The 24401-nt window shown below is 49.0% G+C and overlaps 1 protein-coding gene across 10 annotated transcripts in view; it reads right to left on the reverse strand.

Annotated features, from left to right (window-relative positions):
* Positions 1-24401, reverse strand: part of CRISPLD2 (cysteine rich secretory protein LCCL domain containing 2) — a 120508-nt gene that overhangs the window by 32683 nt on the left and 63424 nt on the right. For 8 of the 10 annotated variants that reach the window (XM_074370320.1, XM_074370321.1, XM_074370318.1 and 5 more), the window contains 2 exons: positions 21818-21924; positions 14629-15274 (listed from right to left, as the gene is read on the reverse strand). In XM_074370320.1, the coding sequence (XP_074226421.1) occupies positions 15162-15274; positions 21818-21924 (220 nt within the window). In that variant the 3' untranslated portion in view covers positions 14629-15161. Of the gene's footprint in view, positions 1-14628; positions 15275-15313; positions 15334-21817; positions 21925-24401 lie in introns of those variants that run through there. The other 2 variants (XM_074370319.1, XM_045505707.2) reach the window with 2 other exon arrangements.

A 24401-nucleotide genomic window follows, 5' to 3' on the forward strand; every position in this document is an offset into this window, starting at 1 on the left:
AGGAAAAATCAGAAACATTGGACTTTTTCTCACTACCCTTCATATGAAAGAGAACTAATAGCCCCAGCATCCATTTTGGGGCATGGAGGTGACTTTACAGAGGAAACAGGTGAAGGGTTTGTTGAAGGCTCACAGTCCGCTAAATGCAGGGCTGTCTTTTGAATTCAAAAAAATCCTTTCAGCTGAAAGAAAAGACATCCTCCTTTAGAAAAAAGTGGTTTGCCAACCTCATAACTTAGTCATTCTTTCATTGCTACGACCAAAAGAAAAAAATCTTGATTAAGCCAGTTCTGTGAAGCTAGTTGTTGGAAAAAAGAATTTTCCGTAAGTAGATATTGAGGCACGATGAAATTCAGGTGTTGGAAAGGCAGTTCCAGAAAGGAGTGGGAGCAGATTTCTCATGCATGCTGGGGTCTGGGGCAGTTAGGAAGAAGGCTTGGATTTTGCCTTGGTGTGAGGAGGTGGCTGTGGGAGGGCAGGGTTGCTCACCGCCTTGCACAGCTCCTGGGGGTCTGTTATGCTCTGTCCAGTGGAGCTGAGCCCCAGCAGCACCAGTTCCTGGGATGCAATACAAGTAGAGCCTCCCGGTCTTGCCCAGAGCAGCTGGGGCCACCAGGCTGCCTCAGGGAGTCCACACCAACTCAAGCTGGCCGGCTTGGCCAAGGCCCCTGCGGGTCAGAGCCCAGGGAACAGCCGCCGCCAGCCTGGGAAGTTCATCAGCACATCTGGGCGCCTGGTGGCGAGGAGAGAGAGAGGCCAGGGGCTGGAGGCCAAGAGAGTGCTCTGAGGTCAGCATCGGCAGAGCCAGCAAGAGAGGGAGCAGGGCCAGACCAGGCCAGCAGCCCCTGCAGCCCCTGGGCTCCAAGCCAAGCCACGGCTGAGCAGGTCAGACTCAGCACAGGGATGCTGACCAGGTCTCAGGGAGCCCAGGGGTTCCCGGCAGTGACCCAGGCTGCTGCCTGAGGACACAGACTGCTTACTGTGGCTGTGACCTTGGTTGCCTCCCGTCAGGGAGGGGCAGGTGAAGGATCAGAGGGGGAGGTGGCAGTGATAAAGCAGCCGGGATGACTTAAGTGTCCGGGGAAGCACCCAGTGGTTCCAGCTTCTCAGCTGTGATGTCCACTCTGACACATAGCCAGGCTGTGCACAAGCGTGGAGAGGCCTCAGGTCAGGGACACCCTGACAAATTCCAAGAACCTTCCACACAAGTCAGGGCAACTCAAAGAGGTGGCTTAGCAATGCCCTCCCACCCCATATCCATTAGCTCCTCCGCCTTGTGTTTTCAGTTGGGTCCTCCAGTGTATAGAGGAGGTACTCCCAGGAAGCACAAGTTGGTGGGGCAGAAGGGAGGCGGGGCAGGGGAAAGATGGTAGAGTGGGCAACCTGCTGGGGACCCTATGACTTGGGGTGTGCCTTAGAGTTGTCCCATGTGAGGGGCAGGACTGGGGTTTATACCCCACACTCGTCCTTCCTTGTTTGAGGGCTGCTTCCCAGAAATGAACTCCTCCACAAGGTGACCAACCGTCCAGGTCTGCCTGGGATGAAGGGTTTTCTGGACTCTGGGACTTTCATTGCTAAAGCCAGATACAAGTGGGTCACCCTACTCTCTGGCCCTTCTAGGGATCCCTGCTGCACACTGAGCTTGCTCCGTGGTCAGAGAACACCTTTGGACGGGGTACAGCAGGTAAGAAGCCGCTGGCCTGAATCACAATGACAAGTTCACAGGGGACATGAGCAGAGGATATCCAGCAGCATCTGCTACACCAGACCAGTCACCCCTATAAATCTCTGACTGCCCCACATCCTTTCTATCGCCTTTCCTTATCCACCAGCCACAGCACGCCAGCCAGCTGCTGTGTCGCAAACACTCCCAGCAGCTCTGACCTCAGGGCCTTTGCACTGGCTGCTCCCTTTGCCTGTAAGTCTCTTCCCCAGACACACCCATGGTAAAATGTAACCTCCATGAGGGAAGTCTGTTGGGTATGATCAGTGCAGTATTCCCAAGGCACAGAAGAGTGCCTGGCACTTATAAACATTTATGCACTAATAAATGAATGAAAATGATCTAAAACAACACTAAGTAGAATAAATGGTCTCAAATGCACCTGGAGATGAGACTCCAGTCACCACGGAGACTGCTTCCTCCAAAGGAATTTGGGGAACAGTCATACAGACGCCCATGAGGGAGTAGGGGTCCCTGACATTTGTTTTCGGCTGCTGACCTGCTGCCTCGTTTCCTGTGACCCTCCAGAAATGCCAGAGTTGTCATCAGAGGCATGCCCCAGAACCAGGACTTTCATACTTCTCCACTTTAGAAAATTAGTACATGCAGAACCCCATCAAATAAAACCAAAGATGCAGTTTTTCCTTCATTAAAGCTGGGGTGAGGACTCTAGACCTGCCTGAAGGACAACCCTAGGGGTTTGGGGCACAGCTTGAAATCCACTCACTTGGAGTGTGAGGGTTCTCAGCACAGGGACAGACAAAGCTCTGAAGAGCTGAGACCAGCGCGTCTCAAACAGCGACTGTACATCAATCAGCTGTGGGTTGTATTAAATGCAGAGTTTGATGCAGAAGGTTTGGGCTGGATCCAGAGAATCTGCATTTCTAACAAGCTCCCAGGTGATGCTGAGGCTTCTGGTCCATGGCCAGGGCTTCAGGCTTGAGCATTTGGGACAGTTTCCCCTCTCTGCCTGAGTCAGGAAGAGTTTGATTATCTTGCCTGAAGTTTCCACCAGCTCAGCAGGGGTGAGGTAGAGAAGAGGCGGCACAGGCCCTTGGAATCACTGGCAGTGGGAGGAACAAGGCAGCCTCTCAGATACATAGGCCCAAGTGCCTGAGTTAGGGTACCATGTACGCTGCTGTAACAAAGTGGCCCCCTAATACACTGGTATAAGCAAGATAGATGCTATTTCTCTCACAGTCCAGAGGGAGGGGACTACCAGGAGGGCAGCTTTCTGAGCTCCAATACACAGTTTTATCTCTGGATCAAAAGTGGTTGCTGCAGCCCCTGCCATCATGTCTACATTCCAGAGAGTAGAAAGGAGGAAAAGGCAAAGGGAGCCCCTGCTCATTATTTTTAGGGCACAGACTGGTAGGGGCACATACCACTTCTGCTCACACTGTTGGTCAGACTCAAGTCATTTCTAGCTACAAAGGAGGTAGTTTCTAACTGCAAAGGAGGCTGGAAAGTGAGCAGTCTTATGCCCAATGAAAGCTGAGGCATCTATCATTAAAGGAAGAAGGTGGGGTGGATATTGGTGACATCTATAGGAAGAGACATTATTATATTAAAACCTTAAACTTGGAATTGTTTGAATGCCATTCCAACATTATTAGGCAGAGGCTGCCTCCCCCAACTTTGTAGGTATGGACTGTGTGGTCAGTGGAGTAATTGTCCCTAAAGATATGCCTGTTCCAATCCCCAGAACCGGTGACTACGTGACCTTACATGACAAAGGGACTCTGCAGATGTTACTAAGGACCCTGACATGGAGAGATGACCTTGGGCTACCCCAGGGGCCCAATGTCATCACAAGGGTCCTTGTAAGAGTGAAGCAGGAGCGTCCAAGTCAGAGAAAGGAGACGTGACAACAGAAGCAGAGGTTGGAGGGATGTGCGCTGAAGATGGAGGAAGGAGTCGGTAGCCGAGGGATGCAGGCGCCACCAGAAGCTGAAAAAGGCATGGAAACGGATTCTCGCCCCGAGCCTCCAGAAGGAACCAGCCCTGCCCCTGACACCTTGAATAGCCTGTGAGATCATTTCAGACTTCTGGCCTCCAGAACTGTAGGAGAATACGTTTACGTGCACTGAAGGTGCCGAGTATGTGACAGTTAGCCAGAGCAGCTGTAGGACATTTCGCTGGGAATAAACACCCCACAGCTGAGCTGAGTCCTTCTTTGTGTCCACAGAGCCCTGGGCTCTTAACCGCTCCCACAGGGCCTGCTCTGTTTTATACCAGGCCTGCAGTGGCCTCAAACGACTCCTTTCTGGAGTCATTCTCCATCAAGCACAGACTTAACTTCCCCTACCCGATAACAGTAATATGTAACCTGGCTAAACTCTGGGCCCTGGGGACTCAGGAAGTCGCAGTCCTCAAAGAACCCTTGCCTTGCAACTACCAGGGAACTTTCAGAGAACATTCAATTGCCTCCAATCCAGTTGTCCCTGCAATAGTGCTAGACAGCCTCTTTCCTCTCCGTCGTGTTCTCTGATAGGATGGTCACAGGCACATCACAGCAGCTGGTCTCACTGACCCCCCAGGCCAGGCTCCGTCCCACTCCCAGGGGCCCTTCTTGCCCAGGCCACGGTGTCGCCAGCACCCAGCTGGACCACAGCTCCTGCCATCCCCTCCCAGAGCAGCACTCAGTCCTCTCTGACTCCGAAAACCCAGTTTTCTCTCACCCTGCATCTTCCTTGAGGATTTCTAATGAATTCTGCCAATAAGTGACATTTTTACAAATCAGTAATATTAACCGAGGACTAATTATGTGCCAACACTTGCCAGCCTTTAAACTTCACAACCGACCTTCAGGGTAAGGATGTTATAATGCACCCCTTGCTCCTGTTGGAGGAAGGAAGTGGGTGGAGAGGTCTGGTGCTTTGCCAAGGTCCCCCTGCTGGGAGGCAGAGGAGCCAGAGCTGGAGCCCCGGCTGGCCTGGCACGGTCTACAGGCAGCTCCACAGCCGGTTCTGGGCTGTTGGAGGAGCTGCCTGCAGAGAACCACATCCTCTTGCTGGCCTGAATGGCTTGCCCACATCTGCTTCCAGAAGGATGGCCCCCAGGCTCCCCTAAGGAGGCCACAGCCCTCTCTCCTGATGGGGAAGATAAATGAAGCTGGTGCAGTGGGTCTGCAGCAAGAGGCAGTGACTCCGGGGTCAGGACTGATGAATTGGCACCTGCCTAGCCTGGCCCAAGGGACAGGTATTTTGGAAACTCCCTCACTCCCTGAAACTCTTTGGTAGAGAGCCTGTGATGGGCCAAGCCAGGGAGGGGCCATGCAGGGTAACCACCACGCAAGCCCTGCCCTCCAAGAGTTGTCAGTGTGGCCAAGAGGGCCACCAGACCATCAAAGATGATCCCAAGAAACTATGAGTGCCTCGGCATTCAGGAAGGTTCCGGGGGCAGGGCAGGAGGGGAGGATGGGCAGACAATTAGCAGTCCTGGAAGTGGGAGCAGTCGGAACACCAGCTCCCCATTGGTAGCTCCAGGAGTCTTCTCAAAACACCAGTGGGGATGTGAGGCCTGGGAGGGAGTGACTTGTCCAAGGGCACAGCTGGGACCTGGTGGAAGCTTCTGATGACAACCTGTGCAAAGGCCCAGGGGTGCGAGGGAGCTTCGAGAAGAGGCAAGGCTGATGACAGGTCTGTCCAGGGTGGGTAGGGTCAGGCTGTGAGACCTTAGGGCCAACCCCACCCCCAAACCTGAAGGCCATGAGATGCTGATGGGAAGGTGTGTATGTTGGGGGGCGGGGGGTCTGAGACAGAAAGGAGGCTGGGATAGGACCCTTTGGTCCCTGTGGGAAGCACATGTGCCAGGAGCCCCACCCCACCCCATTCCCTGGTGACTTTCCTCCCCTAGGGTGGTGGTCGGGGGATACACTCTCTCTGGATACCTCGTCTCTTGGGACTTGGATGCTTGGTCACATCCTTCTGGACAAACACTTGGAACAGGGTGGGGACATTTCCTTTCAGAGATAAGGTCTGGGCAGGCCTCCCTGGCAGCTGCCTGCAAGGACAGCTGTGGAAATGGAGCCTGCCTCCCTGGGCCTGGAGATGCTGCAATTTTTCTGATGCTAATTTAGCCCCAAGTTCCTGAAGATCCTAGGGGCTTATCCCACCTCTAGACTGTATGATGTATACAGACAAAATCCAGGGGGAAAGTCTGTAGCCTTTAAAAAAAGCAACCCACCATTTGAAGGGTTGCCCTGCTCTGCTGTGCTGGGAAGGCCTGACCTTGAATGAGGGGCCCCATGATAGGGCCCTAATTTGGAGATGGAATTAAACTCAAGTACCTCCTAACATTTTTTTGCTTAGGGATTAATTTGGGAAAAATCAAAACATACACAGGTCACTCTCCTCCCAGCCATTAACAATAAAAAAATAACTTCAGGGTAACTCATGGGGAAAACATGGCTTTAAAGCAGCTTTTGGGGGATATAATTCACACACCACACAATTCACCCTTTTAAAATACACAGTTGGGTGGGTTTTCAGCATATCCAGAGTCACACAAGCATCAATACCATCGCTTTTAGAACACTTCATCACTCCTAAAAGAAACCTCATACTCTTAGCCATCACCTCTGGTCCTCCCACCCCCACTTCAGCCCCAGAAACCACTAATCCACTTCCTGTCTCTATGGATTTGCTACTCTGGGCATTTCATATACATGGACTCATACAATACATGGTCTTTTGTGTCTAGCTTCTTTCACTGAGCATCGTATTTCCAGGGTTCATCCCCAAGGTTGCTGCTGATGTCAATACTTCAATCCTTTCGATGGCCAATGTACTATCCAAGTCTGTGGAGAGACCACATTTTGTTTATCCATGCACCCGCTGAGGGACATTTGGGTTGTTTCCGCTTTTGCGGCTGTTGTAACGAGGGCTGCTGTGAGCATTTGTGTATAAGTTTTTGTGTGAACCTCAGTTTTCAATTCTCCTGGGTGTACAAGTAAAATTGCTGCATCATACAGTAACTCTATATTTCACTTTTTAAGGAGCTGCTAGGCTGGGAAAACATAGATTTTTACAATTTACACAAACTGTTTATTAAAAATTCACTAACACTTGTTAAGCCTTGATTCTGGCCAGGTTGTCACTTAATATATTATATTTCATCCCCACAAATAACTTATTTGGTGGGAACTGTTATCTTCATTGTATAGGGCACGGAGATGAGGATCAGAGAGGCTGAGTCACTGAGGAGGATGGCCCAGCTTCTCAGTGTAGAGCAGGGATTTGAACCCAGGCAGTGGGTTCCCCTTCCTTCTGAAGATCCCTGGTGAGTGGCCTCTATTCTAGTGCCAGGAAAGAGACCAGGCTTCCTTTTCAGCTGTAGATGTTCTCATTTTGGGGAACTGACAACCCAGAGACCACTTTCTAATTCGTCCTCCTGGGAGTTGATCTGGGGCTGGGACACGATGTTATGTAACCATCATTGACTCATTCGTCCATTATGTTAACCAGCCACCTGGCCCAGCTCCAGGGGAGGCCTGTCAGGTGGGGGCCTCTGCTCCAGGCCAGCATCCTTACAGCAAACTGCCCCAATCTGGGCTTTTTGGCCTCACAGCAGCACTGACACATGTCTGCACATGAATCAATGTTCCCATCTTGCCTGCTTCATTGAAAGCAGTGGTTCTCAACCCTGAGCTGATCAGAAGCCGCTGGAGGGCTTGTTAAAACTCAGATTGCTGGGACCCAGGAATCCCACTCCTGGGCTTGTATCCAGAAGGAACCCTACTTCAGGATGACACCTGCACCCCAATGTTTATAGCAGCACTATTTACAATAGCCAAAACATGGAAACAGCCTAAATGTCCATCAACAGGTGACTGGATAAAGAAGATGTGGTATATTTATACAATGGAATACTACTCAGCCACAAAAACCGACAACATAATGCCATTTGCAGCAACATGGATGCTCCTGGAGAATGTCATTCTAAGTGAAGTAAGCCAGAAAAAGAAAGAAAAATACCATATGAGATCGCTCATATGTGGAATCTAAAAAACAAAAACAAAAACAAACAAACAAACAAAAACAAAGCGTAAATACTGGACAGAAATAGACTCACAGACAGAGAATACAGACTTGTGGTTGCCAGCGGGGTGGAGGGTGGGAAGGGATAGACTGGGGTTTCAAAATTGTAGAATAGATAAACAAGATTACACTGTATAGCACAGGGAAGTATACACAAAATGTTATGATAACTCACAGAGAAAAAAATGTGACAATGAGTGTGTATATGTCCATGAATGAAACATTGTGCTGAACACTGGAATTTGACACAACATTGTAAAATGATTATAAATCAATAAAAAATGTTAAAAAAAAAAAAACTCAGATTGCTGGGCCCACCCTCAGAGAATCTGATGCTGTGTTTCTGGGATGGGGCCTGAGAATCTACATTTCCAACGAGCTCCCAGGTGAGGCTGCCGCTGGGGACCGGCTCTGAGGCATTAAGAAGTCTGCAGTATTGGAGCTGCTCCCTACGGCCGGCCTTTCCTTGAATGAGGTATCAAGTGCTTCCATCTCTACTTGGGAGAAACTGTGCGTGACGTATGAGGTTCCTGCTTCCCTTGGGGCCTCTCTGGACCTCCACCTAGTGGGGAAGCAAGGATGGAGTGCATATTCAATTAGAAGGAAGAAGGGGGGCTGCCTAGACAGGGTGGGCAGGGGTGTTACAACTTATCAAGGTATTAATTTGGACCCATCCCTTTGTATTTGCAAATTGATCCCCTGTGCTCTGCTGCCCCTAGTGGTGGGCAATTCTCCACCGCTTCCTCTAGGAGGGGCCCCTTCATTGCTGATTGTAGGTGAGGGTACCTGCTCCCAGGGTCTCAAGGCCAGGGTCCTCGAATGTGCTCTTTCTTGGGAACTGATCTGCTATCAGTCATTTGCACCTTAGTAAGAGTAAGCTCGAGTCCTTGATGCTCCATTCTGGGGGAGACTGCCACTTAAATCCCAAAGCTCATACTGATAGACAGGAAGGTTTTGCTGCTGGCTTTAAGTTTCATGCACCAGAGAAGGAAGGGAAGAATCCTTCTAAGAACCATGGAGAGTAGCTGTCTCGCCTGACCCTGGAATGTGGGAGAACCTGGTGAGGCCCTGCTTCCCAGCTCTGGGAATTCCAACCTGGAGGGAAGGTTGTGCGCTTTGCATCTACCTTACAAGATGCTGACCTCTGACTCAGTGCTTGCCCTGTGCTCAGCATTACTGTTGCATCTTCCTGCCACTTACAGCAGCCCACCAAGGTCACAGTTACCATGGGGGCTCAGACAGACTTAGAGGCAAGATGAAGCATCTGGCAGACTCTGAGTGGAGAGGTCAGAGGGCAGTTGGCCCTGGAACACTATGGATCTGCAGCCCAGAGGAGGCAAGAGCTGAAGAGGGGTTGTGGGAACCCACATGTTGATGGCACTTAAAGCTCTCCAGGGAGGGCAGCTCCAAAGAGGAGGGAAGAGGCCCAGGGTCCGGCATCAGAGGGGACAGGAATCAGAGCTGGCCAGAGAGGCCGGGGAGAGAGGGTGAGGACTGTAGGTGCTGACAGGCGGACACCAGCTGGAATTGTGCAGTCTCAGAAAATTCTATGGTTTGATCAGCTGCTTTGCTGGCTGTAGGGCAAAGCCTGACTGCTTTGAAGAGGGGCCAGGGACCCAGCCTAAGGCCCCGTCCTTGGGGTAGAATTGAACTCAGGCACCTCCTTTGTCCTATTGCTTGGAGGCCAATTCTCAAGATATTGATTGATGGCCCATAAAAATCATGTCCATGTCAACCCTGTACACATATGAATTGACATCTTTGTAGATGTGATTAAGGATCCTGAGACAAGATCTCCCTGGATCATCCAGGTGGGCCCTAAATCTGACAGCATTCCTACAGGAAATAGACTAGGAGAGACACAGACAGAGGAGGAGAAGCCACATGAAGACAGAGGCAGAGGTCAGAGGGAGGCAAAGAATGTCTGGGGTACCCCCAGGAGCTGGACAAGGCAGGAAGAAGCCCCCCTTGAGCCTTCAGAGGGAGGTGACCCTGCCAGCACCTCAACTTTGGACTTCTGGCCTCCAGACTGGGAAAATATACTTCTGTTGTTTTAAGTCACCTAGTTTGGGTAATCTGTTATGGTGGCCCCAGGAAACAAACAAGATATGTATCAATACCTGTATCTTTATATCTACACACATACACAGATATAAAATAGATATTCTTCCTTGCATGCATATAACATGTCATATAAAATGGGAGGATGCCATCTGTGTTAGTGTTTTTCAAACTGTGGTCTGAGGAACCCCTGCATTGCCTGGGGACCTTGTCAAAAATGAAGATTCCTGGGCCCCTGCTAGATTTACGGGATCAGACTCTCTGGGAGTGGCCAAATGGGCACTTTAAACTGGCTTTCCAGGTGATTCTGATGGACCTGTAGACCTGGGGCCCCAGTGGTCCCCTGGATGTGGCTGTGAGGGTGACTTGAGGGTAGGAGGCACCAGGAATGTGTCCAAGCAGAACAGGAGGGACAGAGACAGACAGTCCTGCTAAGGGGAGGTCACCAATGTGTCTTCCTAGAGGCTGGTTTGTGCTGTGGGCCCAGATGTTTGGGGTCACGGGGACCCAGCCCCGCCCCCAGTGCAGCTGCTCTTGGGAGGAGCCCTGAGCGCACAAAGGCTGTCTGAGCTCACGCTCTGCACACTCAGCCTTCCTGACGCTTCAGCAGCTGCTCCCTGTCCGGCTGCTCCAGCAATTCCAGGGCCCAGGAAAGTGGCCGGGGATGACATCCTGGGAGCAGCTGGTGGGATGGGCCACAGGGCCATCTGGAAGTTTCCAGGCCTCAGGGAACACTTATGTAACCGGTTCAGAGGGGGAGTTTGGATGATGGATTAGCTCGGGGGCTGAGGACAAATGGATGCCCAGCGCACTGGTCTGAGGGCTGGGGCGGCACCTCCCATCCAGCCTCTGAAACAGGACCCTCTCTTACCCTCCAGCTCCCCCACGGCCCCCACGTGCTCCATGCTATCAAAGACAGAGGAGCGGACGCCCACAAGCAAGCTCTCCAAGGGCTGGGGCATCTGTACTTCTCGTCACTCACAAGGCTTGGCATGGGGCTTGGCACGTAGTAGGTGCTCAGGAGCGTTTGCTGAGTGAGTGCTTGCATGCGTGAACAGGACTTTTGCCAGAGAGGCAGGATCTGCACCGAGAAGGGCTTCCAAAGGCAGGTCCCCTACCAGCAGCATTCGCATCACTTGGGAACTTAGTACGCATGCAGACTCCTGGGCCCCACCAGACCTCTTGAATCAGAAACTTGGCAGGTGGACAAGCTGGGTAACCTTCGGGGGTCCTGGCGCCACCCAGTGTGAGAACCACTGTGTAGCAAAGTGACAGTCAACCGTGGCCGAGTGCTAGCATCACCCTCGGAGCTTAGAGCACAAAACCAACCCCAGGCTCCCTTCAGACTGGCTGCATCAGCCCTGGTCAGGGGCCAGGGGAGGGCTGTTTCCCATGAATCTCTCGGGCCTGGGAAGTGACACATGTTTGGACTCAGATCCTGGCCCTGCTTCCTAACAGCTGGGAGACTTTGGGCAAGTCACTTAAATGCCCTGGGCCTCACTTTCTTCATTCGCAAACAGAAGACGGTCAAGACAGTACCTTCCTCACAGGGGTATGGGGGTTCACGTGTTCGTTTCTGTCACATGCTCACCACGGCTTCTGGGACACAGTGAATAGTAAATGTGAGTTGCTATGACTGGTAGCAGTAGTATTACTAGTCTCACTTTTCCCCCAGTATGATCATTATTACTACTACTACCACCACCACGATTACCATCACTATTACTACTACTCCTACTATGACCACTACCATCACCATTATTACTATTACTACCATCCCCACCACTGCTATCACTGTTACTATTACTACTACTGTTGATACTACTACCAGTGTTATGATTACTACTGCTAATACTATTGTATATTGTTACTAGTAACAGAGTAATAGTAACACCATTGTTACTAGTATTCTTATTACTACTACTATTAATACCATTCTCATTATTGTTGTGATTAGTACTATTATTGCTACCGTTAGTATTATTACTATTAGTATCATTGCCACTATTGCTATCCTTGCTGCTGCTACTATTTTGTCAAGGGAGGAGAATTTTGTCCTCCAAGTTTCTTCAAGGAGGGACAACCACCTCTCACCTTGCTGACTGAGTTCTGGACTACTGGATCAGAAACTCAACCAAAAGTCCTACTACACTTCACAGAACCAATACCCTAAAGGAGTCAGAGTCTTCCCTGGTGCTGCAGCAGCCGGCTTTGAGGTCAGGGTGGGGTGGGGTGGGGAAGCCCTTTTGGAATCACTGGCTGGAAGCGGCCAGCTTCCTCTGGGTTTGCATTTGGGAATCAGTTTATCTGCCCTGGAGTGGGGTCACGATCTTCCCCAGATGGTCGGGGGTCTCCTGTGCCAGGCTCAATTCCTCAGGCTCACGTTTTAAAACACTTTGTCCTTTCCGAGCAAGCAGATGGGATTTACGATGGAGGTGGCTTCCAAGTGGTTCTTCCCTACCCAAATCCTATCTTCTCAGGGCCAGACATAAAACAAAACAGAGCACCTCTCCCAGCTTTTGAAGCCAGGGATAAGAATGCCTCATTTTTTGAAAGGCCCAAGTGTTACAGGAAGATGTCAATCACATCAAGCTGTGATTTGTTTTGCACGTTTCTTTGGGAGAAAGGGCGAAAATGTAACATTGAAATTAAAACAGAGAGAGAGACAGTGAAACTTTAGCATTCAAAACATAATAGACAAATGTGAATTTAAAAAATGGAGCAAAAATCTCCAGAGATGGTGAGGGCTGAGCCTGGCTGGCAGATCCTGGTGGAAATGGGTGAGGTTAAACCATCGAGCCCCAGCGCCAGAACTTCCCTCTCCCTGCTCTGAGCAGCCAGACTTACTCAGGAAAATACTGAAAAACTACCTCTATCAGGGGCATGGACTGTCCTATAATTGATCAAACACACATAGATTTTCACATGTGGTGTCCCCTAGTTATTGTATTAGTACACAATCAGCAACGATCATTTGGGAAATGGAGGGAAGTAGAAAGAGGAGAATCCCCTGTTCAGAGAGAACCTCTGTTGATTTTTGGTGAATTTCCTTTCAGTCTTTTTTCTGTACATTTTAAAACAAGGATAATCTTGTACTGCAGATTATATTTCGTGTTTTTTTAACTGATGATGACAAAGATTTTTCTGTCCCCCTCCCACCCCAACCTGAGTCACCTGGCCAGGCAGACACCACCTGGTCCTGTTTCTCTGAGCCTGACACCTGGAGGCAACTGCAACCCTGCCTCCTCCGTCTTGCCCCAAACCTGTGAACCCACAAGTCCTGTCTGTGTTGCCCCCTCAGTATCTCTCAACCCACCCACCGCTCTCCATCCCCTCAGCCACGGCGCCCAGAGGTAGAGGGAAGTGCTTTAGAAATAATTGACTGCAGGCCTCTCACCAGGGCCAGATGATGGCCTCCCCCTAGGTTCCCTGGCTCCCACTCTGAACTCCAACAATCCATTCTCCACATTGTTGCCAAAATGCGATTTCAAAACGCAAATCTGATCACTTCACCCCCTGATTCAAACCTCAATGGCTGTAGCCCACTGCTCCTAGGATAAAGACCAGATTCCTTCTCTAGGAGGCCTGACTGCACACACGAATGTCCCAACTTCACGGCACCACACACCTGATTGCCATTCTCGCAGGTATTAGTGGGCCCACCACCCCACCTCCCTGAATCTTGGCGCCTCTATCAGTGATGCTTAGCCAAGAGCAGACGCTCTGAAAATGCATTTGTGGATGAATGAACACCACCCATAAACAGAGCATTGGAGCCTCACAATTCACATCGTGTCTTCTGAATTCTTGCCCTCTTGCTTGAAGGCAGGCTATATGATCAACCAGCATGGTGCATCTCTGCACACCCACAAAATTCTGGCATCACCATCTTAAATGCTAAGGATGGCATGGTCACTCCAGTTTCCTTTTCCAGGGGAGAAATCTGGTTCTTAGTCTATAGAATTTCTGGGGAAATAGCTCAGCAAAAAGTGGAGACTAGAGACAGTGGTTCCTGAAAATCCTGTTAGGTTATCTGCATCCTTGCCTCCCGGGGGTACAAGGGACAGCCTCCATCCAGGATGTCCTCTCTCCTGGAGTCAGGAGATGTAATTGTCCTGTGACTACACCAATCACTGAGTGCCTTTATCAATGAGGGAGCTGCCTGAGGCCATTTTGAAAGGCAGCTGCCCAGGTGAGCTGAGGCCACAGATCCACCTCGAACAAAGAAACTGTTGGAATTTTCCTAGGTGAAACCTCTACACTCTCTCTCCTTGACCATACTTTGGGGTTAGGTCACTGAGCCCCTGGGGCCAATGCAGAAATGAGACAGGAAGAGGTCACTGTGGTGTAAAATGTACAGTCTGAGGTCACCCCGAGATGGGACCCATCTCTGCCAACACCTTAGGGTTTTCCTGATACAATTAGTGTCCTTTTGGTTAAAATAATAATTCTCTTAAGATGTGGCAGGTGGTGGGGTTTGTTACTCTTGCTTTTGGCAAAGTAACAAGGGGAAAAACAAACCAACACAGTCTGGAAGGAAAGGAGCTGGCTAAAGAGTAAGATTTGGACCCAGTTCCTTAGCACCTGGGCCACTAATGGAGAGAATGAAGTGTTTCAGCCTCAAAACGATCGTCATTCTGATCAACATTGCCGTCATCATTCTAAAGTTTGCCCAGCCCTGAGCCAGTGTTGCTGGCATGGTTAGCGTCTGTCCTTTAGAGACAAGAAGATGGAGTCTGAGACTCAAGATGTCAGGGCTTCTACGTAGCAAAGCTGGGCCTGACCCGCACGCAGATTCCTTACCTGATCATTGTTCCCTGAGGGGCTCCCCTGCTCCCTGGACATCCTGGCAGCTCCAGCAGATAGAAGAGAGAACAGGTTGAGTGGGGACCTCAGGTCCGATTTTCCCACAGGCCCTTGTGGGTTCCAGTCTCCCTGTAGATGTCACCCTTCTGTCTTACAGGATGGGGTGGCAGTGCTCCAGTGTGGATCCCAAGGCCACCACATCCTAGCCACGGGACCACAGGCAAGTTAATTACACACATGGAGCCTCAGTTTTCCCGCCTATAAAATGAGCTCGTGGTACCTAACTCAGATTTGCTGGAAAACATTTTGCCCCCTTTCCCTTCTCCTCTGGCTTTTCTTCTTGTCCTTTGGGCCCTGGCATAAACTATTTCTACCTGGAAACCTTCCCCTTCCCATCTGGCTCCAGACTGGTGGGTTCCCGTAGCACCTCTTCTTGGACCCTCCTGACCTTTGTAATTCCTGTGTCTGTTGCTTCCCTGAAGGCAGGGGTGGGGCCTGTCTCTTTGACCCTTGGGCCACCAGGGTCCGCTTCAGTGCCTGGCACACAGGGGGTGCTTCTGTCGTCTCTGGAGCTGGGAGGAGGAGCGGAGGATGTCCAAAAGCAGTGGGCAGCCCACCAGAGCGTGATGATCTCCAGCATCCACTGGGGGACAGAGAGGGCACAGGTGTGTTTAAGTGTTGGTGTTAAAGGACACCATCAATCTGAAAGAGAGATGCCAGGCTGCACTGTGACATCACAGATTTGGTGCTACTTAACATTTTTTCGTTATTATTTTCTGTAACTTTCTATTTTGGCATAATTTCAACAGAAAAGTTGGAATAATACAAGGGGTTCCCGTGTACTCTTCACCCAGATTCAATAGCATTTACATTTTGCCTCATTCTTTCTCTACATATGTTTTCATGTAAAACATCATATACACATAAGTTGCAGACATCAGCCCCTTTAATCCCTTTGGTGTGTATTTCTTAAGGATATGCCCTTCTATTCCATAAATACAATAAGATGATCCAATCAGGAAAGTTAACATCTTACCAGGATAGACTACAGGCAGACCTAAGGCTCGATTGCAGGCTCGATTCCAGACCACCACAATAAAGTGAATATTGCAGTAAATCACACGGATTTTTTGGTTTCCCAGTTCATTTAAAAGTTATACTGTAATCTGTTAAGCATGTGATAACATTATGTCTAAAACAACAATTTACATAGCTTAATATAAAAATACTCCAAAAGCCATTCTGAGCCAAGTTTGGAGAATTACGTGTTGTGAAACTGATGCCCTGTCTCTTTTCTGCTCATGTCATGTGGTCCCAAAGTGTGGCTGTGACCGACCTGGGTCAGGGTGCCTTTAAGGGTGGCATGCATGGCCTAGCAGTCAGGAGCAGGCAGTCTGACCTGACTTCTTGAGCTTGAATCCCAGCTCTGCTCCTTCCAGCCTGTGTGACCTTGGATAAGTCAGCTACCCTCTCTGTGCCACAGTTTCCCCCTCTGTGAAATAGGGATAATACTGGTAGCTGCCTCACGAGGCTGTTATGAGGATTAATAAGTTAATATTTGTAAAGAGCTGAGAACAGCACCTGGCACATGTAAAACGGAGCATTTTTGGAATACAGTGGTTGTCTGGGTTCAATCACACAATTTAAAGATGCAGCATGCATCCCACTACTTCTGGGTACAGTGGCTCAGTCACATGAAAGTATTCATGCTCCCCCTGTTCCTTTCCTCTGGGCTCTCCCTTTACACACTCACACACAAATGGGCGCGCACACACACACACACAGGAGGAAGCACAAGAGCTCCTTTTCTCCGCTCATTTCCTAAGCCCAGAACACCAAGTAAGGGAGTCATCAGGCCGGAAGGACATTTAAACTGTCACCTGAGGCTACTGGCCTCCCACACTCTTGTCAGCTGCCTTCTGAGGATCCAGCTGGAAAATGATTGGTCACACTTCACAACAACTCACCAGGAGAAATATCCCCATTTACTTTCTTCCCTACTTTAGCAGAAACAATTGAACGAGGTGGGCAGGGTAAACAAGGGGAAGAAGGCCTTGCAGAAACAAATCCTCTTCTCACAGGGCTGGGAAAGTGCAGAGGGGGTTGCCTGCGGCTCCAGCTCGTGGGTTTCCCGATCAGGGAAATCACACTTCTCTCCCTTCGACCCAAGTGGGCTTAGTTTCCAACCATGTACAATCCTGACCTGCAGCCTGGGGCTCCTGAAACTGTAAAACGGGACCAGGCTGGCAAGGGCTTCTCCAGGGTTGGGCTGGTTAATTTCATGTTCGTTCATCCACTCATTCCTTCACTCAAGTGTTCCTGGTGTGAGCACCTGTCGTTGCTCAGCTCTTTATAATTAATCACGTATTATTGTGATATTAGCAGGCACATTTGTAAGGCTTTGTTATTATATATTAATCAGCCTTTTTAAAATAGCGCAGGTGTTGTTTTAAACACTTCACACACACTATCTCATTGACTCTTCATAACCACTTTATGGGATAGGTACTATTATTATGCCTCCTGTACAGATAAGGAAATGGAAGCACAGAGAGGTTAAGGAATTTGCCTAAGGTCACACAGCTAGAAGGGGGCCACAATAGGGCTCTAACCCGAGGGCTCCTCATACTTCAGTTATCCTCTCCCTTGTCTGATGATACAGGGGATGTAAAAGAGATTTTCGAGACGGTGAGAGAAGTGAATCTCATAGTGGTCACACTGTCTTGGGATGAAGACCAGCTCAGGCACCTATCAGCTGGGAGACAAGTCGCCGAGGCAGGCAGGTCTCCTTCTGGGGCTCAGAGAAGGAATACAAAGACCGACTACAGAGGGGAGGGGATAGCTTAGTGGTAGGATGCTCGCTTAGTTAGCGTGCATGAGGTCATGGGTTCGATCTCCAGGACCTCCGTTAAATAAACAAACAAACAAACCTAATTACCTCCCCCCCTCCAAAACAACAACAACAACAACAACAAAACTATTTTAAAAAAAGACCAACTACACTCAGCAAGTGGAGTGCAGCTAGGATCCAGTGTAAGTTTTTGGGTTCTCGCTGTGTATATGGGTTCTGTGCAAGGGGGGTTGTATGTCCTGGTGTGGTGGCCAGGCTCACAAAGGGACAGCTGGGTCTACGGGAAGGTTTGGCCAGAATTTGCTTCTGCTTCTTGGCTTCATCACCTTGGCCAAATGATGGAACTCAAGCCTCAGTTTCCTCATCTGACAAGTGGGCATAACAATAGTTGTTATGTCATAGGGTCGTCGTGAAGACAAGAGAGCATCTTAGCTGGCTCAGCTCAGTAAGATGTAGCAATGGGGCCCTTCATGCTGACAGCGCACTGTGTTACCTTCCTGAAGCGAGCTAGGGGGAGGCTAGGGAAAGGATGGAGGGGAGAAGGGTGGCAGTATGGTTTGAATTAAGCTGTTTATATGCACCCTCATCTAGTGACAAATGGCTGTAGTGACGGAGGAGAGTGGTTTCAATTTTCCATTTGGGATCAGACGTCTCATGGCTCTGCCAACCTCGTCCGGAAGTGGGCAGGTCATCCCAGCGGGCTTGAGAGCCAGGGAAGGTACTTCTCCATCCTCACACCAGCTCCGGGCCTGTGCCACCAGGCCAGCTAGAGAAGGAAGACAGGCCTCTCTGGGACATTCGAGCTGTCCCTGCCCTTTGTGTCCACACACACCCCTGCACGACAAGGCCATCTTATTTTGGGGGCAAAACCAAGTTAGCACATGTCCACGCCCAACAGCAGATACTCTGTCTCAGTGGACCTTTGGGCCAGAGCTGGTGTTTCCAGCCCGAGCTGGAAGGGTGGGGCCCTGCAAGCAGACGGAAGGGCAGGCTGGGTTTTTGGTAATTTCCGTCCTGATTTTTGAAGTCCCACAGAGCTCAAAGGCAAGCCAGAGGCGACTTGGGCTGGAAGGAAGCTTGGCGACGGAGGCCGAGCTGGGAGAAATCTCGGGGGCAGACAGGCCTGGGGAGGGATCTATGGCCAGGGGCCTGGGCAAGTGCTTAGCCATGCTGGGCCTCAGTTTCCTCATCTGTAAATGGGGGTGTTGTGGGGCTGTGGCGAGGAATAAATAAGAGGACCCGAGTGAGGCGCTGTGAATTTTCCAGCCACAAGAAAAGATGCAACTTCATTTTCCTATGAGGAAACTGACCTTCAGATCTCAAGTCTTGCCCCACCTCCCCATGTCTAACGAACTTGGTAGAATAAAGCCAGTCATTCAAGGAAAAGCATCTTGGTTTTCCTTGTTATTTCAAGTTTAAATCAATTCCTTCAGAAGACCCTCCTCCCCTGCTTCTCCCTGAGGTGGCATCTAATAGCCTTTAAAAAGGGAATGAGAACCCATTCCTCCTTGGCTCAGAACCAACCACGGCTCCCATGTCCCTGGAATCGAAGCCCAAATCCTTCCCGCGGCCTGATGGCTGTCCTCGGTCTGCCCTCAGCCCTCCTCTCCCCCTGCCCATGCCCTTCCTCCCTAGGGCCTTCGTGGGGTCCCTTGCACCAGTCAGTCTCCCACCACAGCACCTTGGGGGTCGCTGCTTCTGTCACCTGGAACTCTCCTCCCTCTGATACCCACCTGGCTCCTCCCTCAACTCCATCTTCCCCTTTTCAAATGTCACCTTCTCAGTGACCTGATCGCACCTTCTCTGACTACGCATGCAAAATACCAACAGTCCCTGCCTCACACTCCCTGCCCCGGCACTCCCCGCCCCCTTCCTGGTTCTTTTATCCTGATAGCACCTCTTACCGCCTGACATACAATGTGTGTAACTAGCTCTTTTGTTTAATGCCTGCCTTCCATCATGCAAATGTAAGTTCCTTGTGGGAGCAGATACATTTGTGTCAGTTGTTTTTTTCATTTGTGGTGTCTCTAGAACTCAGACAGTGACAACCACACAGTAGGTGCTCAATAATGTCAGATGGATGGATAGATGGATGATGGGTGGGTGGATGGGTGGATGGTAGATGATGGATGATGGATTGATGGGTGGGTGGCTGCCTTCAAGTCTACAGGCTAGGGAATTCTGAAAGCTCTGGAAGGAAGTGGGGAACAAGTCCCTTCCGTTCTCCAGTTTCCCAGAACTGATCTGGGGGTTTCCTCCCTTTGTCCCCACCTGACTTCAGCACAATGAGAAGCAGGCACAGGCGGCCCTTCTCATCACCGCCTTATTTAAGCAGAAAAGGGACTTGTTACAAGAATATTATGGATCCCACAGAATCTTAAGGAGGGCTGGAAGACCAGGTGGGAGGGTTCTATAGCCAGAACTGACACCCAAGATCACACCACAGATCTGAAGGGACCTACCTACTGGGTGCCTGAGCTCTACAGCCTGCTGGAATGGGAGTCCAGACTCTTCTGTTAGTCCCTCAGGCTTGCCAGATAAAACACAGGAGACCCAGTTCACTTTGAATTGCAGATAAACAATAATATTTTAGTAAAAGTAGGTTCATTTTAATGTTACTATTTCATTTTGTCTAAATCTGGCACCCTTACCTGCTGTCCCTGAAGCCCCACTGCTCCCCTGAGAAAAGTCTCTGGACACCAGTTTCCTTGCATCAGGGGCTCCCAATTTGAAGTCATAGAAACACGTCCCATGTGCATACCCTAACTGCAAGGGATTCTGGGAGCTACTCCAAGCTTCTACCACAGGAGGGGGGCTCAGTCTTAAGGGGTTGGGGAGCCCCTTGGAGCATCGCCAGCACCTGGTGTTAGGATTCTGCTCTCCCACTATGTGGAGAGGCTGGGCAGGGTGAAGAACCAGATTCTCCCGAAACCTGTTGTGTGGTCCATGAGATTTGGCTTTTGAGATATGAGCATCCTTTTCCTCAACCTATTTTCTCAACTGGAGCACTTCATGTGTCAATTGAGATACAGTCTCCACTAAAAGGAAGTAGGGTTCCTTGGAGAAATGGCTGATTCCAGGACTGGGGCAAATTAAGTACAAGACGAGCCAGGAACACCTTCTTGTGCCAGAAAACTGAGCCAAAACTGATGGGGCTGTGTCAAAAGGACACAAAGCCAGCTGGAAGGGGCCCCTGCTACTCAAATCTGGGATGATTTGAGCATCAAAATAAAAAAAGCATTGTAATCCACTGCATAAAGTAAGAATTAATGAGTCTGTAACAATATACATACATATATATTTGTATCTAACTTGTGTAATAGATATGTAACATATTTATAAAATATAGTGTATGTGTGAATAAACAAATAAGGGAGAAGTGCCAATTAGTAAATGTGGAAGGCATAGCATAATTAGAAAAGTTACCATTTGACAACCATCATAAAATACTTGTTTCAGGGAAGAATCATCACTAGAGGCTAAAACTAGTGAGTGAAGGTTTTGCAGGGAATAAGATATTTACAAAGTCTCAATATATCTCTCCACAAGATAATTATTTATTACCAAAAAGTACGGGAACTTCACAGCAGAGTAATCTGGCAGATATCACCTTAAGCAAGTGATCAAATTGACATTACAGCAACACAGCAAATAGACAGGTATCCCCTGGTATGAGGCACTGAGAAGGACGCAATGTCACTTTTGTGAGATTCCTTCCAAAAATGTGTCACCTGAATTTCATAAGGAAGAAACACACGACTAACTTGATTTGAGGGACATTCCACAAAATACTTGGTCAGTAATCTTTAAAAAAACGTCAACGTGATAAAAAGAAAAGATAAAATGAGGAGTTTGTCCCTATGCAAGAACACTAATGAGACATGAACATTGAATGTGATTCACAATCTGAGATTTTCTTTTGCCGTAATGGACATTTCAGGGACAACTGGCAAAATCTGAATAAGGTCTATAGATTAGATCGTTTAAAGCATCCACATTAATTTCCTGGTTCAGATAATGATACCAGGGTTATGTAAGAAAATGTCTCCTTCCTCGGAAGACGATGTCCTTGTTCTTAGGAAATACACACTAAAATATTTAGAGATAAAGTGGTCTCATGTCTGCAACTCCCCCTTAAGTAATTCAGAAAAGAAAAGAGGGAAAGAAAATGATCAGGTAAACACAGTGAATGTTCACGTCTTGGCACAACAGAATGAAGGGTAGAGGGGAATTCCTTATAGTATTCTTGTGACTTTTCAGCAAGTCTGAAATGATGTCAAAATAAAGAGTTAAAGAACAAAAAGTCTGTCTAGAAAGTCAAAAGCAAAAACTCACCTTTGTTTCTGCTGCTCTGCTGTGGCCTTTCTTCCTTGTCTTCCTCAAGGTAGAAACCAGAACAGCAAGGGGCTGCTGTCTGGAGGCCCAGGGAGGGGTGGGGGGCTCTAGAGGGAAAAAAATCCCAGGAGTGTACAATACGTTTGTTAAAATAATGGTATACCACTTAACACATATATAGCATTTATTCTGTGCCAGGCTTCCAAATGCTTAAAAAAAAAACTTGTTTGAGCCTCCTAACAACTTACAAAGTAACCACTATTATTATCTCCACTTTATATATAGGGAAACTGAGGCACAGAAAGGCTGAATAACCCGTCCAAGGTTTCACAGATCATAAGCAGTAGAGTTGGGATTTGAACCCAGGTCTGCTGGCTCCAGGTTCTTTTCCTGCTTCTCAGGAGTGTCCTACTGGGAAGATTTCAAAGGTTCAAACTATGAGGGGCTGAAAAAGGAACATAGGGGTGAGCACAGGCTGGAGACTGAAGCCACTTCTCTCACCAATTCCCAGAGCACTGCCCCAGCGGGGATGAATTTTGGAGAGACAGAAGCAAAGACCCGGAAGACTGAATGGTGGCAAGTCCGCCAAGCTCAGTATCCAGGGAGATGAGTGTCACATGGATGAGATGTGAGGCTACCATGGCTCAGCCTGCAGAACTGGTGTCTACTTGTTAGATTGGGCTGAACAGTAACCCCCACCCCACGCCAAATACATGTCTTCCTGGAACCTCAGAATATGACCTTATTTTGAAATAGGGTCTTTGCAAAGGTAATTAGTTAAGGATCTTGAGATGAAATTGTCCTGGATTGAATGAATGAAATTGGATGAAACTGTCCTAAATCTAATGACTGATGTCCTTATAAGAAGAGGAAAAGACTCAGGGAGACGGCCACCATGTGAAGCTGGGGCAGAGACTGGAGTGATGTGGTCACAATCTAAGGAATGTGTGGAGCTCCCCGAAGCTGGAAAAGGCAGGAAGGACCCTCCCCTGGAGTCTTCAGAAGGAGAGTGGCCCTGCCCACACCTTGGTTTCAGACTTCCAGCCTTCAGACCGTGAGAGAATACATTTCTGCTGTTTAAGTCACTGGATTTGTGGTCACTTGTTACAGCAGTTCTGGGAGACTACACCTGGGGTCTAGACAGGTAAGCTACCACCTACCTACCCAAGGTCCCTTCCCCATTCTTCCTCATGCACCACCTTTACAGTTGGATCTGCGATGTGCTCAGGGTAAAACACGCATCTCTTCAAACTCCCTTGCAGCTAGGAGTGACTGTGGGACCCAATTCTGACCAACAAGATGTCAGTGGAACTTTACTGGCTGATATTTCTGGGAAAGCTAGTCTTCCATTGTTTTTCTGGTTAAGTCACAGACTCAGGTGTTCTGTTTCCAGGGATGGCAGAGTAGGTACAATCAGACCAACCATTCTACACATGGCAACCATAAACTCCAGGCGAAACATGAAATACAACTCCCCAGTAGTTACTGAGAGAAGCAAAGGCAGGCGGAAACAGCATGGGAATCCGCATTTGGAGGAAGGGGACTGCACTGGGTGAGGCTTCAAGGTTTTTCAACTTTTGCCTGAAGACAGTCCTGGTCAGCATCATATAGGGATGGCTAAAATTCTAATAGGAGCCTGCAGTCTTGAAGAACCAGAGGATGCAGCAGCTGGAAAGTGAGAGGGAAACTCCAGAAAGGACAGAGATGCAGAAGGGGGATACCAAATCCTGGGTATAAGCTCTGCACAAGTCTCTGGCTGACCCCTGAACCATGCATACACAGAGCAAACACCAAGTAGCCCAGCAAAGGCCACCAGAACCAAGAGTGATTTCAGCTGCAGGCCACTGCGGTGGAGTGGAGCTTGAGTCCAGATGTTAATTTCCTGCTCAAACAATATATAACAACCTAGAACCTCCAGGATGCCTTATGCACAATGTCCAAGATATAATCTAAATTTACTAGACATACAAAGAAACAAACAAACAAAACATGTGTCCATACTCAAGAGAAGACCTCAGCAAACTACAGCCCATGGGCTGGCCAGTTTCTTTTTAAAATGAAGTTTTATTCAAACACAGTCAAGGTTATCCACTTAGTGTCTGTGGTTTCACACTACAACCGCAAAGTTAAGTCACTGTGACAGAGATGCTATGGCTCGCAACCCTAAAATTTTTACTGATTGGGTCCTTTAAGGAAAAATTTGCCAACCCCTCTTCAAGAGAAAAGACAATCAATGGTGACTGGCCCAGATACAGGGACTAGCGGATCTAAATCTCTACTGAAGTCATAAGGAGAAGTATCTTCAAGATAAATGAAAAAATGAGAGATTTCACAGAGTACTAGAAAATTAGGCAAAGGACCAACTGGACATTCTAGAATTGAAGAATACAATATCTGGGATAAAAAGGGCGCCATCAACTGTCATATGGCTTCTGCCCCTCACAATGTCTCTTCCTTCCCAGAACAGCTACGATATGCAGGAGGTGAAGCAGTCTTCTTTCAACCATGAGGACACATACCATATGCTGAGGCTGACAGAGCAGGAAGTGGGAAGGAAACCGGTCACCTTCCTGCATCCCGGGAC

Source organism: Camelus bactrianus, chromosome 9 (genome assembly GCF_048773025.1).
Source record: "Camelus bactrianus isolate YW-2024 breed Bactrian camel chromosome 9, ASM4877302v1, whole genome shotgun sequence".
In the NCBI taxonomy this organism is placed as follows: Eukaryota; Metazoa; Chordata; class Mammalia; order Artiodactyla; family Camelidae; genus Camelus; species Camelus bactrianus.